At 43.2% G+C, this 20,866-nt stretch overlaps 1 protein-coding gene across 2 annotated transcripts in view; it reads left to right on the top strand.

The window, feature by feature from the left end:
* LOC138267553 (NXPE family member 3-like) overlaps positions 1-20,866 on the top strand; it is a 215,170-nt gene that overhangs the window by 186,324 nt on the left and 7,980 nt on the right. For both annotated transcript variants that reach the window (XM_069216601.1, XM_069216602.1), the window contains exons 3-4: positions 7,417-7,487; positions 14,084-14,296. In XM_069216601.1, the coding sequence (XP_069072702.1) occupies positions 7,417-7,487; positions 14,084-14,296 (284 nt within the window). The remainder of the gene's footprint in view (positions 1-7,416; positions 7,488-14,083; positions 14,297-20,866) is intronic.

Raw genomic sequence — 20,866 nt, 5'->3', positions numbered from 1 at the left:
TTTTGGAACCAGAGGAGAATGTACTCCAAAAATTTGTGTTACACGAGGAATTAGACAGGGTTGTGTTTTGGCACCTCTCTTATTTATTTTATTTATCAATGGAATTGATGATATTTTAAAAAAGGTTAATGCTGATGCTCCTCAGATCAACGGTGTTCCGGTGCCGGTGTTATTATATGCCGACGACGCTGTTTTACTCTCTCGAACACCTGTCGGATTACAACGACTAATGGATAGTTTTTCCTCCTTTATTAAAGATAGAAAACTAGTAATTAATAAGGGAAAAACGTATACCATGACCTGCGGAGCTAAAGCCAAAACGTTAAATGTCTTTTTTATAGACGGCGAAAAGGTGCAACAGGTGGATAAATTTTGTTACCTAGGTATTACCTTCTCTAACGACAGGAAATGGAACAATGAATTTAATAACATCCGGAATAAAATGGCAAAAAATGCTTATGGTATTTATAGATTTTCTGCAAAAGTTGGGGATCGTCGAACCAGGGATATGCTCAAGATTTACCAAGCTAGATGTGTGACTATTGCTCTGTATGGGGCAGGAGTATGGGGTTATAGCTGTACCTACAACTTACAGTTGGAGGAAAATATGTTTTTAAAAAAGCTCCTGTTTTTGCCCATCTCTGCCTCAACTGAATTAAGCCATCGCGAATTAGCCATTAATTATTTAACTGATCTGATATCACTTAAACCAGTGGTTCCCAAACTGTGCGCCGCGGCTCCTTGGTGCGCCGTCAAAATTAGCCAGGGGCGCCGCACACAGTCTGGAAACCACTCGGAGGTGCTTTTAATCGGTAGCTTTTCACCGTGGTTTTGGAAACAAAACCCCCTGCATTAATTATTGTGACCAGCGGAGGGCGCCAGAGTACCATTAATAATATCCCTATGACAAAAGAAAAGAAATAGTTTAAAATAAATGGTTTTCAGGAACCTGAACGAGAGAATTAAGAAGTCAAACTGTAAATAGTGTAGGTACAGGTACAGGCTGGGATTACGTTCCCCCACCCGCCAAAAAAAAGTAACATAATGGGGAGCCGTGGCCAACACGGCCAATAGGTCAAAGGAGCCGGGGATCGAAAAAGTTTGGGAACCACTGACTTAAACCATTGATGATCTGGCGGTCTTTTTGGCTCGGCGATGAGAAGCTACTTAACAGGACTATTGTTGAGGATTGCCTACGTTTGGATAAATATCGAGATATTCCCTGGGTTAAATATGTTGTTGTCTGTTTTTCAGACATTTTTAATCTGAATATTTTAAATAATCCTAGTGCAGCAACCACGATCTCCAAATCAGAAATGAAAAGTATATTTCTAACTTATGCAGAAAGGAAACGAGCAACCATAGCCGGATCATTGTCCTCCGTCATTTTTTATAATAGATACAATCTAATGGAGGGTTTTTCATCTTACCTAACTATGGTGACTAGGAATTCACATAAATTTGTGCTAACCAGACTAAGATTTGGGATGGCACATTGCTTAGTAGCCCATCCAAACATTAAGAAACACCCGATTGGGCCATGTAGGTGCGATAATGTATCTACACAGAGCACTGTGCACCTTCTGCTGTTCTGTAAACTGTATACATGTTTTCGTATAGTATTTTTGAAACCTTTGTTTGTTAAATACGGAACACGTACTGTTAAACATGCCATGGCTTTAATTTTTAATCTGCAATCGGCAGATATTTGTTTTTATACTGCCACCTTTTTAAATCAGTGCATCAATTCCAGGAAAAGTATGAGTTTTTAATGTATTTTATTATTCTTTCTATATATTTATGAATGACCATATGTATTATTCAATGAGCCATTAACTATAATTAATAACTGTAAGTTTTAATTGCAATGTCTTTGTTAATATGTACTGTTGTCTTTTTTTTCTACCTTGTTGATGCTTTTATGGTCATTTATATGTGCCGAATAAAGCTTTATGAATTGAATTGAATTGAAATTGAATTGACCCCCAAGGAGAGGGATGCCTCCATCCCACTTGGCAAGTGAGACAAGCACGACTCCCCAGTCTGCAGTTAAGTGTTTAGGGTATCGCACTGGATAACGCAGGACAGGAATAGGTGGAAAAATGTGGGTGAATGTCTGGTCTCCAACCAAACTATTGTACTGATTGAACACAAGAGGGTTGAACACTAATACCCCACAACCAACCATAAACCAGAACAATGAACCTTCCCAATATCCAGGAATAATGGATGTGGTGGAAGAAATATTACAAAAAGTGAACCCAATAAGAACTGTACTCTCAAGTGAATTTCTGGTTGGCACTCTGTAGGAATCTGGTCTCTATATAGTGCACTAAAATGCAGTACACTCTGCAGAGAGTCCATTGGATCCCCAATTGGCATTGCAGAGGCAAACGTAGATAGGACTAATGCTCTGTTTGTGGTAGTGTGGGTGAGCATTTAGGCTTATCAGAGGGCAGTGCTAAGCATTTGTCTAATTTATTGCCTCTGTGAATACAACAAATGTGTTCACAGAGGCAATAAATGAGACACTTACTCAAAGAATAAATCCGAGACCAATTTAGAAACACCTTCATGGGACTGATAAGGCCACCTAAACTCAGGCCATGTGCTTCAGGTGCAGAGGTGGGTCCGGAGGCTGTCTCGCGGTTCCTTAGGGCAGAGTTATTTTCTTTTAAAATTAGTTTCTTCTTGAACAGGTCCACTGTTCTCAGGAGATCTTGGTCTTTGTCCAAGGCAGGCAGTCCTCCCAAAGCTTTGGAGGTCACTGGACTGCAGGACAGGTCGTCTTTTCATGCAGTATCATTGAGGGCTGCAGACAGACTGGTAGGACTGGGGCCAAGTCATTTGGTGTCTGCAGGCTTCTCTGTTAATGTGACTCTGTAGTGTCCGGCTCTTCTTAGCCCATCAGTAATCTGAGTTCTAGGGTTCAGTGGTGCCACCTAAATACTGAATTAATGGGCGGTACAGGAAGTAACCAATGGGTTACTCACCTTTAGAATGACTACACCCTTTTTAGGACCACTTCCGTTGGGAAGTGGGCGGAGCCCTAACCCTAGTGGCCTGAATTCCTTCCAAATAAGATGGTGGAATTTAAAAGGTAGTGTCCACTTCAATTTGTCCACCTTAGGGGTGGGACTGGCATGAAGTGGGTGCACCTCCTAATCTGCCTAATTTTCCTACCCATCCCTCTGTCAAAAGTGGCATTAGGAACTGGAGGCTCGGCCTTCTCTCCTATCTGAAGTGGCCTGGGTCGTATTACAAAGGCTGTAAGGCTTTTGAATCTCCCTTCCCTGGAATGTCCATCCTGCCTGGATGAGTTGTTAGCACCTCGGACAGAGCAGGCCTTTGTTCTGAGCCCTCAAGAGCATTGGCTCTCACCTCAAGGGGCAAGAACTCTGTCTAAGCTGGTTGCACTGGTTTTACCAGTCACTGTCCACACTAGGAGTTGGTTGGTTTTCAGGGGGTACCTCTAAGGTGTCCTCTGTGTGCAGTTTTTTAATAAATCCATCACTGGGGTCAGTGAAGGTTTATTATTCTGAGATGTTTGATACCAAACATCCCAGGATTTAGAGAAGCCATCATGTAGCTGGGGAACTCGTAATGACCAGTTTCCAGCACATGCATTTAAAATGGCTACTCTGGATACTTACTATGACTGAGAATTGACAAAGACATAGCAGGGGCACATCTTCTCATGCAGATATGCCCTCACATGTAATATAATGAACCCTGCCTTAGGGCTGTAAGGCCTGCTAGAAGTGTGACATATATTGCATGCCGTATTTAGGGGAAATGGCACACAGTATGTGACATGTCATGTTTTCAATTTAGTTCTGCACCAAGACATACAGCTCGCAAAAGCAGGACTGTCTGCATTTAGTGAGAGGGTCCCTGAGGGTGGTACAGTTTGTGCTGCAGTCCTCAGTGGCCTTCCTTTAATAACCCATGCCCTAGGTAACAGGGAAACCATTTACTAGGGACTTACAGTGGCATCCGAAGGTTTTGCCGGCTGTGCAGTTTTGGGGACGAGATCTAGCACTGGGGATCTGGTTATCAGGGACCCATGCACTAACATTCAAAATCACACCGGAAACCAGGCAAAAAGTGGAGTGGGTGGTGGGGGGGTGACCATGTAAAAAAAGGCACTTTCCTACACTCCTCCATTGTCACAAGCAAGCAGAGTAGCAATGGTGAAAGTTATGATACTTTTACAATCCATATATATTTTTCATGGCAGTATGATTATATGTCGTATAGAGGTATTTAGCATAATAAATAAATTCATGAGGCAACTGGGGGGAGGTAAAAGGACCAGAGTTAGTTGAACTATCTTGCTAGAGAAACAGCGGAGCATGTGCAGCATGGCTAAATAAGAGCAAAAAAGCCTACAACACAAAATTATGCTGGCTTTCTTTTTTGCTGATCCGAGTAGAAAGGGAGGGACAACACAAATGGCAAGAGCAGGGCAACACAGAGAGTGTGGGTGGGAGGAAGCAACACGGTGTTGGGAGGAGAAGCAACGAGCGACAGAGGTGGGCATCAATAGTGGGAAGCAACATGGGGCAGAGTGAACTTATACTTCGGCCAGCCGACTGGTTCCGTCTCACCTTATGCTATTGGCTATATAGTGTAACAGTCCATCTTCTAGGAAATGGTACCAATGGAATGCACCCGGGACTATTTTACATTTGCAAAATACGCCTAATGATCTCATTGTCACATTCAGTTATGTATCTCCTATAAACATTCTATATACAAAGCAAGCTTTTGTTGTTATTTTTCCATCAGGTTTGACAAAGGTAATAGGTCTGGTTTTAATGTGATAAAAAGTGATTGTGTATGCCTGATGCACGTTATCACATTAAAACTAGACCTGTTGGCTTTGTCAATGCTGGTTGATGCGTTGATGCCTGTGTTTCTTTCTTCTTTGTCTTGGTCTATATGCATGTGTTGCCCTAGCGCTATACCGTCTTACAGTAAAACCACTTTATAAATAAATATATTGTCTTAAAAATCATGCGTTTGACACATTATCAACTGTGCTAATTTGAGGAGCTCTGTGCATAAAGAATGGTAGCGTAAGAATGCATATCTTATTAAAGAAATCTTTGCATCCCTTAGTTTGTGTTTCAGTGAATGGCATATATAACTGGGTATTTATAATGCAGGCTGTGTTATTTTTTAACATAGACTGATGCATGCATCGACCTCAACATTCACTGCTGTTGTGCAGAGACTGGCAAAAAAGATAAATGCAGGATTTTTATATGGACAGATATATTGTACACAATACATTTACATGCATTTATATGTAAGAAACATGTAGAGATGTTTCTTCTATGCTTTGCAATGGCAGATAGGGCTGTGATATCTCTTCCTGTGACATAGCGAGACTTTAACCCAATGTCTGCGACAGTTAGTGTTCCACCTATTTTGGAGGCTTGGCTACCTTCTGTCCAAGTTCAAGGTAGGGCAGCTGGCTCCCTGGTAGGCTGGTTCTGTGCAAAAATAATGAATTAAGTTGATTATGCATCGCTCAAGTCAAAAGTCGTTTGCTCGGACCTCAGGTCCTTCCTCTCATGATCTACCATGAGCCCCATCAATAATTTGTGAACACTGTCGCCATCCCCTGTGCATGGCCCCATTCCTGAAGGAGCAGTCCAACTTGCAAAGCTAGGCCACGCCCCTTTGCTTAGAAGCACAAGAAGCCTCCTATGGGATTGCACCTCCTTGGAGTTAATCTTTGAAGTGGAGCTTAAGTTCATGTGTAATTCGAGGCAAGAACCAATGGTTGAGCACAGCCCTATCACCTAAGGACACTCGCTAGCAGGGATAGCGCTACTATGCAGCCAAGCAAAGGCATGCCGCTGACAAAGAGGCGCTGTCTCATCTCCTAATGTATATGTCTGTAATACCCTAATCTGTCTTCTTTGGGATCCCAGCCCGCTAGTCGTGGTTCAAATGATAAAACCACTAATATAAATTAAAATCAATGTGTGACCTACCACTGAGAAGACATTTTAGGATTCCCAGGCCCATCCTCGTGCTCTGAATGCATGAGATCTAGCCTAAGGTTCTTGGTTCTCTGATGGACAGAAGAACTTTAGGTCTATTGGACAGAGAATCTCTTCTGTTTTGAAAACGAGGCATTCTATTGGCTCTGTGTTGTGTATTCCGTGAGGGACTCCATCTGTAGTCTGCAAAAGGCACGCCTAATATAGGACGAGATACCCTGCCACTGGTCTTCTAAGACACAAGGCACCAAGATGCCAAGGAATTGACAAACACATTTAAGATGTTTTGTGTTTGTTAAAGAGAAGATTTATGCATGTATTTTTAAAACAATAGGGGCTTCACAAAAGGCTAGATTTTAATACATTTCCCTCATTGTAAAAATGAAAAGACATGGGGAGTCAATTAGTCCCTGGCAAGTGGCCCACCAGGTCAGCAAAGGTCCAGCCTTCACTCACCTGCCAGAGGACCATAAGATTTATAGAGAGATGATAGCCTACCTGGCTAGGATCTCTATGATTTAAGGTCACCTGAAGGTACAGCAGATGCCATTAAGGCTGAACTCAATGCCAAGCATCATGTTTTTATCATATGCTTGAAAGTTATTATTTGTAGTTCCCACACGAGCCCCTCAAAATTGGAGTTTGTTTGAGAAATACAAAAAAATCAGTGACCCTTATGCACTTGGTCATTTTCTGTCAGTGCATCAAGGCCACTGATTGATTTCTCTGCCCAGGATTATCATGCCTCGCATAATGGTCCCATGAGGGAATATCTGGCGCCAGTCACTGCTGCACAATCCATGACATACCCCTACCTCTAAGTTGAGCAGTGAAAATGTGAGGCAAGAAGATGAGGCATGTGCTATTTTTGTGGGTAAATGTCCCACATCTGTCAACCCCTAAGTGCCCCATACAATTCCTCCTGCCCTACGGTTTCCTCCTAGAGGCAAACTTTCAACCACCTACTCTTTTCCCTGATGATCTCCACCTATGAATTATCTTGAACCATATCTTACAATATTGTGCATCGCTCCATTGCTTCTCATCTGCATTTATGTTATATAATTAACAATACATATGTATTTACCCACCTCTAAAAGAACTTTGGTCATCAGCCCTAGTTTGGAGAAGTTGATAGGGGGAATCTCAGGGTGAGCACCCTTCCTGCATATTGAAGGTGTCCTCCAACTGTTAAGGCGGTGGTGGATTTCTATGTGAGTGCATAGATGCATGGTAATATTCATCAACCCCTATTCAGCAATATGCATCCATATCGGAGAATGATTCCCTCTGACAAAGCAGGATCTCTGGGACAAGTCTGCATTGAAGGATGGATGTACTCATTTTTAAGTGTCTTTTGACTTGCCATTTATTCACTTCTGTTGTTTGTGCCTTGCAGAGAACTAACAGATAAGGAGTTACCTATAAAGATTCCACCGGTCCACGTCATCACCAGTATCAGCAGCCTTGGTAAGTTGGTGCATCCTTCACCAGTAAGTCCATGTGTCAATGGTGTAGCACTATCCGAAGCACTGTGGATATCCTCTGTCCTCTGTCGACTGTTGTTTCTTTGCCTGGTCCTTACTGCTGCCTGCACCATCGGTACTCTGTCTTTAGTTGCAAAGGCCACTGCAGGAAAGACCAACAGAGGTGTAATGGACTGGTCACTAAAAGAACAGGGACACTAGGCTTTAAGTGCTGCTAAGACTAGGGAAAGAAGGACCATGAAAGAATGACTGCCCTGTCAGATGTGTTCCCCTTAATCTTTTGGACTGCTTCCCCATCTTTTCTTTTGTCCCTACAATTAAGGGTTTGGAAATCTGGTTTAGTTCACAATGGGTTACATCTTCATATCATTAATGAACCTACTGGTTTCAAATTGTTTCGAAATGATCAAGCCGCTGTGTGTTTTATGACCTTCAGAATTCAGTGTTTTATCATTTTACCTTTGATCTTGGCTTTTGCTTTTATTAAACTTATATTGAAGTTCCTATGCCTTCTTTGTGGCTTTTGCACTAGGACTTTTGCAAGCCTGGCTTGTCGGCTTCCATTAAGGATTTTACCTCTTCATATTCCTTTCAGGTTCCTGATTAACCCTGACTAATTCTTTCCTCGATAAGGCTACAGGAAGCAGATCCATGGGTGAAACTTTGCTTACCAACTCCTGATTCAGGGCCTAATCCCACCACAGGACCACCAAAATCACTGGGAGGACATCGCTGCCAATGCGGTGACATCCCCCCAAGCATACTACAATGTTCCCACCGGGGTGACCACCGGGAACATTGTAATACGTGGTTCCTGCTGGGCTGCCCAGCGGGAACAGTGGTATGATATTGGTCTCGGCCTCCTTAAGGGAGCGGAGGACAATATTGTAGCACTCCAGCACCCTCTGAATGCGCACTGTCTGCATAGAAGTCAGAGCGCATTCTGACGGTGCTGGGCAGGGGGGCCCCCTGTGACCCCATGCACTGGTTTTCTGCCAGCCTTTCCATGGCGGGGTCCCCGCCATGAAAAGGCTGGTGGAAAGCTGAGTTGTAATCAGCCAGGTTGCACTGTGTTCAGTCCTGTCCTGGCTGAGTACAACTCAGGCTGCTGTCATCACGTCAGGAACCATGTTCCTGGCGGGGACGGCGGTCTTTAGGTGGGTCTGCCCACCTGGATTGTAATGTGGGGGTCAGACCGCCACAGTTGCAGTGGTCCGACCGTCACCACGAGGCTGTCGGTCCTTGGAACACCAGCCTCGTAATCAGGCCCTCAGTCTCTTCTGTGGCGAGCTTTAACCCAATTTCTTCTTGATTCATTTGTTGGCAGTTCAGTCACTAGCTTTGTTTCTCTCTTGGTTCCCCTGGTTTCACGTTTTCCACACTGGCTCTCCTGCTGTTACTATAATAAATTAGTTTTGGACCATGGTTACTGGAATTCCTCTACAGTCAAATCTCTCCTTGCCCTTTTCAATCTGAATATATGCATTGTTGGTGAATTTCCTGAAGTTGAGAGTAATGTAAATTCTCTTTTGCTTGAGCAAGCATACTCTTTGGTTGCTTCTGTTCATTTGTGTCTCTCCATGGCGTACATTAGTAAACATCCATGTCAAATGATTAGTCATGTCTAACCAAAGTACATTCAACAGTGAAAATATGTCTTTACTATGTGTCCATTTCATCTTAAAACTGTTTCAGTAATGATATACTAAATATTCTCATAATCTCATATCAATTTTACTTTCATGTTTTCACCCAATTGGCTCCCCTATTGGGAACACTTTTAGCAGGCTGAGTAGGAGGCTGCAGTCTCAATGTAGCATGCAACAGAGTTTCCATGTAGTCTGATCAAGAAGACCCACCCATGTAAGTTCATCTGCTCCTAATAATATCTTGACGTAGCTTGGCAAAGCTCAAACTACTTTTTAGAGATATGCAAGGTGTGTTGGTGTGCCAGTCTTGAAACAACTATATGTAGGTAAGAGATAAAGAACTTAGATCCTGATTTTGAATTTGGCGAACAGGGGTATGTTTGTGGGGATGGTGGAGGGCATTAACTCCACCTTACAGAGGGACCTACATCGGCCATATTTTGAGCTGTCCATCAACCCTGGAGAATTCTATACATTGACAGGAACCGCCAACATGGTGATTCTTATCAATGTGGGAAATGTTTGATGGACAGCACCGTGAAACATGTCTGCTGGCCATCAAACTTTTCCTATGTTTTTAATTTTTCAAAAATAAATTCCCAAAACAGGAGGTTGTTTTTGAAAAATAAAAAACTAAGGGCCTCACAACATAGGAGTTTTCATTTTTTTCTTTTTACTGTCCATCCATGCCAGGATATATTTGGTGGTGATGAACGGTTAAAAAAAAAAAGATCTGCCCACCATGGCTTACTTTCAATGGCCCCTACTTCCGTGGACCATCTGAAGAAGGTTTACTTTGTCAGCATAAACACTGCTGTGAGCCCAACTTTAAGTCGGGCAGGTGCACCAATAGTTTGGCAGGCTGTGTACTCCATCACCGTTGCAGCAGAATACTCTGTCCGCCAAACTTTAAATTGGGGCTTAAAACATTCAAATTAAATTTTGGGTTACAATGTATTACATGAATGCCACCATAGCCATAAAAATGGTAAGCTCTGACCACATGAGATGAAATGAGGTTCGGTGCTAGGAACTGATAAAAATTATCAGTTCAGTACAAGTCAATGAGAAAAGGTAAAAATCCCAGATAAAAGTCTGTGGGCTATTTAGATACCAGAATGAGTATGCTATATTGGCAGGGACTTTGGTTCCATCCCATTACTCGAGGACTACCAGCCATATTTAAAGATTCCTCTTCCTGATGGAATCTTCGTGCCAAAAGTGTATCTGCTTGTGTGATTTGTGTGGTTGATGAACATTCAGAAGAGCTGTGCAGTGACCGTGTAAAGCGCCATCCCCAGCCTGGGAACACACAGAACTAAATATTACAGTTCTTTATTCGTCTGCGTGTAACTGAGAACTCAAAATTCTAAACCCAGCTTTCTGCTCTAACACTTACGTCACACTTCTATGGAGTCCATTCAGAGCCCAAATGGTTCCATCATAAAACTTGCAAGACACTACCTTATGCACCATGTTATTTTCTTCCATAGCTGGAATTTATTTGTGAAAAACAAAAAATCATTATCCAAGAGGTACAGGGTGTTTTCCACTTGCGCTTGTCGACCATTGTTTCTTTTCCCTGCCTAAGACTGCTGTGTCTGGCATGGCAGACCCAAGCATGGGAAATCAGTAAGTCATCCTACCCTAAACAGGCAGAGTAAGTGCCCCAGGACCTAGCGGTACTGTGGTGGATGGACCACTGGAATAGGGATTTCTGTCAGCAGAGCCAGTTGTAACTCCGCCGTAAAAAACATGAAGGCTCCGCATCTGGAAGACAAGAAGCTGACCTTAGTCTAAGAGTGGCATCATGTTATCTTGGCTTATGAATGCAGCACGAGGAGAATGTAGCTGGAGTTCCACCGTGCCGTAGCACCCACTTTTCATGGGGACAGCAAGTATATGGTGAGCCAAAATCTCACTTTCTTATAGATGTTGTACCCAGTTATGTGGTTGGCGAGGACTCAGAAACATTGCTAGAATCTTTCATTTTTAGGTCAAGCGGGCAAGCGCTTTGAGCTGTTGTAAGTATTGTGGGGTTTTAACCATGCCCAACTCACCCCCATCACTTTTACTCGTTCGTGGGCTTGCCTTTCAAAAATAACTAGATTTCATTGGCAATTGCTTTACATTTGTCCTGTTGTTACCGCCTTGCAGGTTGGCCCTGTTACATGGATAATTGCACGATTGCCGATATGCTTCGGCGTGGGTGAACTATTTTTTTCTTTTGTCTCTCCCCTTTGTGCTCCAAGGCAGCCATGGCCCTCACAGCGTGAACATCGCAAACAGCGCAAACTCTATCAGCGGTATTGGAGCGCTGATCACATCGTTCACACTGTTAGTCATTTCTTTTGGCTCGCCCCTTCATGCTCCATAGCTTTCCCAAAAACACTTATAATTGATCAATGCTTTGCTAAAAAAACATAGAAATCTGCAAGGCTGCTCTCCCGGTACAGGGGGAGCACCGATACAACAATATTCACTGCACACTGGAAAAGTCGCCCCATAATGCTTTGCAAGGATTCTTCTTCAAACCATTTTTGCCCATAACTCAGCCTGTGGTGGTCCTAGGACAATGGGACCACCACCAAAACGCTCAGAATGACACAGTCTTTCTGTTTAGGTCATCTCTGGGTCCCCACACTAGGTTAGTGGGGACCACACATGAATAACCCCTCCCATAATTCAGTACCTTGTTAAGCATCTTTATGATTGGAACTTTTAGTAGTTTGTGTTCTAAGGGTCTTAGTAATGCAGTAGGTTTGCTAGGCCTGAAAATGTGTAAGGCACTATGCTTTTGAGGAACTAAGTATATGGTTGCACTACATTACTTTGGCCCATTCTATTTTCATGTGGTTATGCCCTCTAGGGGCTAATTATATGGTTACATGACCATGTTTCTTACAAATGATATTGTATTGTGATGCCCTCTATGGGTTGTTCTGAGGATTACAGTCAACATGCTACAATATCTGCTGCACATGGTCCTCACATAATGCTTTGCAGGGCATTCTTTTACAAAACATTTTTGTTCTCATAACTCAACCTGTGGTGGTCGTAGGACAATGCGACCACCTTCAAAACGTTCAACACAACCTGTTCTTTCTGTCTAGATCATCTCTGAGTCCCCACACTTGATTAGTGGGGACCCCAAAATAATAACCTCTCCCTCCATTCAGTGTCTTTTTAACCTTTCTCATGGCTGGAACTTTTGTTTTACAGCTGACAGTACTTTGTGTTGTAAGGGTCTTGTTTGTGATATAATTGCAGTAGGCCTGCTAGCACTGAGAATGTGTAATGCATTACACGCTCTAGGGGCTAAATAATTGTTTACACTGCAATACTTTCAGTCATTTTCTTTTCATGTGGCTATGGCCTGTAGGGACTAACTATATGGTACCATGAACATGTTTCTTACAAATACTATTTTCATTGTGTTGTCCTTTAGGGGCTGTTCTGAGTGTTACAGTCTAATGCCAAACGTTTATTTCTGATTAGGGTATTTATAGGGTTTATATAATAATTGTATATGTTTTATTAATCTCTCCTTATTGCAATTATGACCATGATTCAGACCAACTTAACATCCTAATGGCCCTTCTAGTTTATTGCTCTTTCTACTCCTCCGTGGATGTCTTGTTTTGGGAATTGCGTTATCCATCCAGCAACTCTGATGGTGGGGTGGTGAAAGTGGTATTCTAATGGAATTAGCATGGCAGATTTAAATTAGGATGTTAAATGGCAACATTTTTATTTTTGGCTGCAGATAGAGGAAGAAGGTAAATGGAAGTACTTTAGTTATATGCAGGGCCACTGCAATTATGTGGCAGGAAAAGACCAAATTATGAGGCAGGGTTGACCAATTTATGTGGCAAGAAAAGTCCGGTTATGAATTTACAACACCAGTAGCTCTAACCTCAAGCAAATGCGAGACCCATTGCATTGCAAATGCTTGTTTGTCATTCTCTCCGCCTCTTCTTCTTTCTCTGATTTCCTATAAAACGTGCTGGCAGTTTAGCCGCAAATGCTATGACAGTGACACCCCAACTTTCATTTTCATTATCTGTCCTTTAGTGCTGGACAACAGCTGTTCCTTTTTCTGTTTGTTGCTGTCTCAAATGGGTGTTCATTTCCGGTATGGACACTTCGGCAAACATACTCTGTTTGGTCTTTGAACAAGCAATTGATTTTCCGTGCCGAGAAGGGTGGGGGACAGGTAAGTTACACCCTTATCCAGGAACTGTTTGCCGTTTCAACACTCCCCTCATTTCTGCAGTTCTTGCTCTTTCAGCTGTTGTCATAACTTACAAACCATGTCTGGTTGACCACACGCTACTATATAACTGTAGAAGGGGGTACAATGAGCTCTTTGTCATGTTTATTGTGTGCCAGTCTGGTTTTGTGTAACTTTCTTACTGGACATGTATTTTCATGACAATGCACGTATGGTTTTGCATGTGACTGCTTGCCTATGTTTATGTCAGCTTCCCTGTGTGTGTGTGTGTGTGTGTGTGTGCCGTTTTCCATGTCTCTGTGATTATGCCTGTTTGTGTTTATAGACTTGGGTGCATTTCGTCTTGCCTCTGTCTGTTTGTGTCACTTGTTGCCTCATTGTATGTGCCTATGGATGTGTCTACCTCTGCCATTTCTTAGTGTGTTTGTGTGTACATGCCTGTGTCCGCCTTTCTGTTTTATCCATCTATGGTTGTGTCTGCTTGTCTCTTTTTGTTTGCCTATTTACGTGGCCTGTCCTATGTATGTTTTTAATATGCCTGTGTTTAGATTCCTGGCTTCCTGAGACAGGGTTTGCCTCTGTCTTTTACTTGATGGCAGTTGTGTTTGCCTGTGTTTGTCTCACTTACTGAGTGTGAAAGAAGCCTTAGCATTGACCTTGTCTGACATTCTCCATTTGTGTGTTTCTAATTCACAGATACAAAGAAATTACCAGCCTGTGCTCCCGAAAGGTTGGTCCCCCAACCCTCCGGATACTATTATAATGACATCTGGACAACACTGGCTTGCTCCCACAAGACATTTCCCACACCGGACCAGGCCAGTGCCTGTCTGAAGGGGAAGATCATCTTCATGTTTGGTGACTCCACCCTAAGGCAGTGGTGGGAATATCTTCTGGACTTCATTCCTTGTAAGAAACAAAGGCTATGCAAACCAGAAAATCATGAACAGACTTACAGAGATCTAATGTACTCTCCATTGACATCTTATGACCCTCACATCTCAGGTCAAGGCCTCTACCCCCTCAGATCACCTTCCTCTCAAGTCCATCACTCCTCTCTCTCAGACGTCCATCCTCTTAAGAAGTCGTTAAAAAGTCTCACACCATCTAATTTTCAGACAGCCTTATTAGGCATGCTAGGAGGGGTATAACCCGCATGGCAGGAATAGTGAGGCAAGCTATGTGATGGAGCTGTTCAGGTTGGTGGTGGGTCGGACATCTAAAGAGGGGAACGGGATAAGAAGTGGGTAATGTATTTGCGAAAGGTGCATTTGTAAGCACACTTAAACGGATTCTTCATCTTCCAGTTCACCCGCCATTTTTGTATCAGACATCAGTCTCACCCGTCCTTCACCCCCACACTGAGTGCACTGGTTCTTTCATCTCCGGCATAGACCCAAAACTAAACCACTCTGATGTTGTGAAAAGCATCACAGAGCGCATGGACAAACAATAAAATGAATTAAGCTAAAATAAAATAAAGTCCCATCATACCGAGTACTGCAAACAGATCCAGCCCTTCTCACTACTGTGGTCTGAGCTCAGAAGGGCGCGTTGAGGATAGAGCCAAGTAGAAACTAGATGTGTCCATGTCCTAACAAATACTAGAATAATGTACTCAGGTATGTATACTAGGTGAGGCATCACATATGGAGAAGTGTGTTTAGATCCCCATACATGGTGCTACAATGAATAAAAATGTGTGAATAGACAATGCCTGTTCCCAAAACATCCCAGAAGTTGTACACTTCTAAGGCACATTGCTAGCAATAAGAAATCCGTTTAATAAATGGTCTATGCGGTTACCAAAGCATGAATAATGGTTTACGTCTAAAGACACAATGAACCTGCAAGCTTTCATAACTAAGATTTGTTTTACAATAAAACTCATACAATGTTACCCTGCCAAAAGCAGAAGTCTAAAATCTGTAGGTCACAAACCCTAAGTTAAAAAATGAAATTTGTGACAATACAGACTCCCAGGCTACAGTTCATTGCTCCCTAGATATATTAATTCAACTCACCTTCTATCTGTAAATCTTGGCCTAGATGATCCTGACTACCGGTGACTCACCTGCCTAGAGGTATTGTGGAGGCAAAACCAGCACTGAGATCTCCTTGGAAACATTCAGATCCCGAGTCAGTTGTCCATACTCTATTGAGGTCTGTGATATTGACTTACAATGATATCTCATTCAGAACATCCCCAACCTATGTTCATATTGCCTAAGCTACTATGTTTACCTTTACATCTTTCACCTAACCCGGTTATCGCCTGTGTACATTTAGTACACTTGCCTTGCAATGCGCTGGAGTGGCGATGAAGTTGTCATGGGATGTAACACACGTAGAAGGGGTCTGCCCCTGGGACTCGGGGACATCATGAATGGTCAGACGCACGGTGGGCCACATGTTGCACTTGATGCTCACAACTAACACTGAAACCCTCTTTCATCTTCCTTCACTTTTCAATCACACGTGAACCCACTGCAAGGTTCAACAACCTTTCTCGCCAGCTTATTACAGCAAGGTTCTACAGATGCATCTGTGCTGGGGCTTTGGCAAGCTACAATAAACTAGGTCCATGTCTACCCATACCTATGAATGCCCATCACCCCGGTGCCTTCTTCGAAAACCTCTCGCATAATATTTTTCCTAGATAATCTGAAATAAGTAAATATTTCTTTAGTTTAAGTAAAGCCATATAACATTCTACGTAGCATTGAAAGTGCCTAATGACAACAAGTGCCCAGCGCCGACACGTTATCCTTGATAGTTTATTTATTAAAAGTAAATCAATACCGCAGATCTAAAACCTCAAGCAAGTGAAATTGAATCACCAATACGAAGCAGGGATGGAATAGTGTAACATTTGTGCACGGTTTGGCCTATGCAAAGCCAGAAGACGGAGCTGTACGGGCCGAGGAGCTTTATGTTTCCACCGACCTCCGTTGTTCCTTAGCCAGTCACTTGCCGGTTTTGAATTGAAGGGTTTCTTTGTGATTTTTGCTGCTTACTCACTGCTCTGCCTGTCCTTAATTTTAACACATCTGGCAATGAGAGTTGCAAAATCGCCCCTCACGCAGAAAGTATTTCTTGGCTGCATGTTCTATTGCAGAATTGATTAAACACAGAAAAACGCCGATATCCGGTTCGTTTATTACAACAGTGCGAGAGAAACGTACCCGCATTAATGATGCGTTTTGTGCTAGGCACTGTTGCAGGCACCAAGGGAAGTCTTATCTAACCAGTAGTGGGAAGCTGAAGGAAGAGGCGATACACTCTGCATTACCTTAAAGAATGGCTCCAGTTTACCCGGATAGCCTTCTGCACTGGAAGTTACCCCAGCCATAAGCTGTGCCTTCACAACTGGTAGCAACGAAATCAGTGACGGACTTACGGAAGAGCCCTTGGAAGCCGAAGATGCACGCTTAGGTGTTAATGCATTACGAATAGGTAGGGAGAGTCAGCCAACAACAGACCCAATCATACTAGTTGTATTGATTACATCCTCCTAGACCTCGGGCTATTGAAGGTCCTGGTCGATAGGGCTACTCTAGATCGGATTGAGAGTGATCATAACACTCTACATTTGACACAGAACAGAACTTGTTTCCCTTTGATGGGTCTTGGAGCATGGTCAGTGGGCAGGAGCTATGTAACCAATAACAGATGTAATGTGAAGTGGGGGCTTTCTTGCATCAGTCAGAGCAACTTCTCAACCTCTATAGAGAAGCGGCAGGTAGATTAGAAGCTTTGTTCCAAACATCAAGCACTCCTGAGCAATGCAAGAGGGTGATGCTTGTCCATGACGAATTGTTCAAATCCTTGAGAAACTACTTCAGTACAGAAATTAAATCCCCTCTCCCCGGCTATAAGAAGAGCCCATGGCTTGGTGAAGAATGTAAGAGAGCAAAGGAGGGCCTATTGGACACTTTTAGGTCAAAGAATAGCGAAGCTATACGGGTGCCTAGACGAGTATGTAAGAAGGCACTCCTTCAAGCCAAACACCTGTGGGAGACTACAGCTGGGCAGAGCTTACTGAGGCAGCTCTAAAGGGGACAATAAGCTGGTTGGCATATAGTGGCCAGAAGGAGTCAATACAATCAATCAAAAGTGGAGTATTTGATCCAGCCTGCACCTGGATCCAACACTTTACATAGCTCTACTCTTCGAATATGGCATCACAGGATGGTCCCCGGCAATTTGATGTAAGAAGCTCCTTCCAAGAAACAGAACCACTGACGGTAACACTTGCTGAGACATTGCAACCAGTAAAAGCTACTCTTCCAATATATTGCGCTTGGATCCTTTTGTCAGGATTATCGGTCTGAGGTGCTTACATTGTGGCTTCATGGTGGGGGCAGCATTATTTGGGATAGAACGTTGGGGTCAGCAGAAGACCCCAAGGCCTGCCGTGAATGAAAGCAAATTTATAAGATCTTTAGTCATCTTGCCACCCAGCTCCTCTTCTTTACCACTATACATGGATTTGGGGATTACGATTATATCGCACCGAGCAACCCTGGGATTTATGCTTTACTGGAACAGACTGTGGTGAACAGTGGAGCTATGTATGTACAGATGTGCTCTAGAAGAGATACTAAGTCTCAAATGCCATTTGTGTATAACCTGGCTCAAAGATGTTCATATCCAGCCGTTCCAGCTTGGTCTAGATCAGTGGTCTTCAAACTTTTTAATGCCGCCCCCCCCAGTTGAAAAATAAAAATCACTGGGCCCTCCCTCAGAATTTTTCAAAATTATTTAAGAAAGATGGCAATGTTTAAATATGTCTAAACCTATTTAAACATTGCAGTTAAGTACTGTTACCTTTTTAAAACTGCAATAACATGCTTCTGCTTAAAACAAAGGCATGTTATCTGTATAATATTTCTTTTGGCCAGACTTTGGTGCCCCCACCCGGGATCCCTTGAGACCCACCTAGGGGGTGGCCGCCCCTCAGTTTGAAGACCTCTGGTCTAGATTCACTCTGGAATACCCAGAGAGAGGCTACTACAATTAGTAAAGAACTCATTAAGGGTAAGTACTGGTCCACTTTAGAGGAGCCAATGGTAGTAAATCCAGTCCAACGCACGCTAGTCGGCACGTTTTTAGAAGTCAAATGTCTAAGAGCATTTGGGCCATTTTTAGAGACCATTACCCCTCCACTCTCAAAGCAGCTTCACCTGAAATTTAGATTTGGGACCCTTGATATAAATTAGTTTTGTTGCAAAAGGCCAACTGCTTCTATGCCGATCCCAGCAATGAACCACTACTGTCTGGCCTGCAAGCTTGCACGCAAGACATGCGCTATATCTATGTAGTGCATACTCTGCTCTGCATAAGAGATGGATAGTCCCAATAAGCAGGTTGAATGGGTGTCCCAATACAGTAGTAACACAAGGAGAGAGGTGGAGAGGCAATCTGGGATAGGCTCGGCACTGGAACCTTTATCACAATTTTGTGATGTCATTTAAAAAAAATACAAAACATGCAGTAAACAAATTGAAAGACATTGAATTGAACCCGACTACTGAGTTTTTACTGACACTCGATGTTGAATCTCTGTATACCAACATCCTGCAAGAGTCTACATTACAGGTAATTGAAAACTTTTTAGAGGTCTGGAACAGGAGCAAAATGACCCCAAAGACTTTAAACTTGACTGTGCCCACATGGTATTGACTAGTAATGTGTTTGAATATGAAGGAGACAAACCCTGGATATTTCCATGGGTAGCACCTGCGCTCCGAGTCTAGCATTCCTCTGTTGACAGCTTTGAAACACAGTTCATTTACAGCGATGAGAATCCTTTCCAAAGTCAAATGGTATTCTGGAAAAGATGCATTGACTTAAGTGGGTGCTACAATAAGAACTGCAGACCCACTAGTAGCGTTTCATTTACAGGTCCTGGGTACTGGTAGTGCCTCTACTGCAAAGACAGTCATTGTTTAGAGTGGGGCAATTTGTTACAATGCAATGCCAGGTACTTTAATATTTGCAGTGTTTAGTTTTTTTTCTGCTTTGCACCTGGTCGTGTCTGGTTTTAAACAAACAGGGCCTTCTCTCTAACTTTACGCTTCTACCTGTATCCAGTACCCAACCTGCCTAAACAAATATAGGCATGTTTCTCACACGTGGTTTGGGGTTGCGTGTCTCCCAGACATTTTACAGGTTTTTGCAGCACACAGTAAAAAAATGCATGAGGGGGCATATTGCATAATCACCTGTTTCTAGCATAACGCACCCTTGGGGAAAGGGAAAACACAGCAGTACCAGCATCTTGCACCATCTGGTGGTGTAGCTGCATTGTCAACAAATAAACAGGGCAGGCTTCATTAAAAGGTGTAAATAAATGTTACAACACTAGCCCTTGGCTCTGAAAGTGTGCATGGCTTGAAGGGAAGTGTTCCTCTGCCCCATTCTAAGAGCTTTGGTTTGTCCCCAATATGGACATTGTTTCAGATCATTGGGTGTGAAACATAATTACATCACTGTGTTCTGCCATAGACATCCATGTTTGTAAACATGATCTTGCCATGCTTGCCACAACCACTTCCTCAGACCTTCCACAACTTTAAAAACTCCCCCATGCCCTCTGAAAGCCCACCTACTTAACACTTTTGTGCCTCATTTTATGACCCTTCCTCCACCATCCCCTTTTCTGGCCTCCCACCTGTTTGACCTAGTGTCCTTCTGCTTTTCTTCCTCTCTGATCTCCCTTCTGAGGTTCTAACCTCCTTCCTGTCTGAGAACCTCACTTTCTCTTCACCTTCTAAGCTCCGGATGTTGTTACCGACACCCTCTCAAACCGACACGCCCCCTCTGTGACTTCCTCCCATGCTTATCGCCTCCCTTCTGAGCGTCTCTCCCTCTGGATGGCTATACCCTTGAAGATCTTTATTATCTGACTTCTGTCCTTTGACCACTGTATACTCACATCTTTTTACTGCCTGAGTTCCTTTTCCTTAACCCTTCTTGTGACTCTGTCTCATTCTGTGACCCTCCAGTAAGACCTCGCTTCATCTCTGAATTCCTTACTGTTTCACCTCCTGCTCCTCTTTTTCTCCAACATCCTACCCGTTGACCTCATTCCTGTTTGTGTGACCTTTTCCCCTGCTATCATCTTCTCTGGTATTCTGGGTATCTCCTCGCCTTACCCTCTGGGTTACCCACTAACCCCGCCAAGCTTTTACTCTCTGGTGTCCTCCTCAGCGTCTAACCTATCAAAGTGAACTTTTCTCTCGGATATAGACCTGATATACCCTGATGTAGACCTTCTCTGACTATTACCTCTCACACTTCCTCCTTAACTTACAATGTAACACTCCAGCAGCGATTCACTATCATATCCCCCTCTGGTACAGTCCAAGTCTCAAAACTTCCCACTTTGACCCCTCCTGCCCTTACCGCCTACCTCTCTAATGTCCACCACATCTCACCTACTCCCCTGAGGTTTTCTATCTGTGGCTGACTCAC

This window comes from Pleurodeles waltl, chromosome 12 (assembly GCF_031143425.1).
Source record: "Pleurodeles waltl isolate 20211129_DDA chromosome 12, aPleWal1.hap1.20221129, whole genome shotgun sequence".
NCBI lineage: Eukaryota > Metazoa > Chordata > Amphibia > Caudata > Salamandridae > Pleurodeles > Pleurodeles waltl.
The sequence above is the reverse complement of the archived record's forward strand: the minus strand, read 5'-3'. Positions and strand labels throughout refer to the sequence as shown.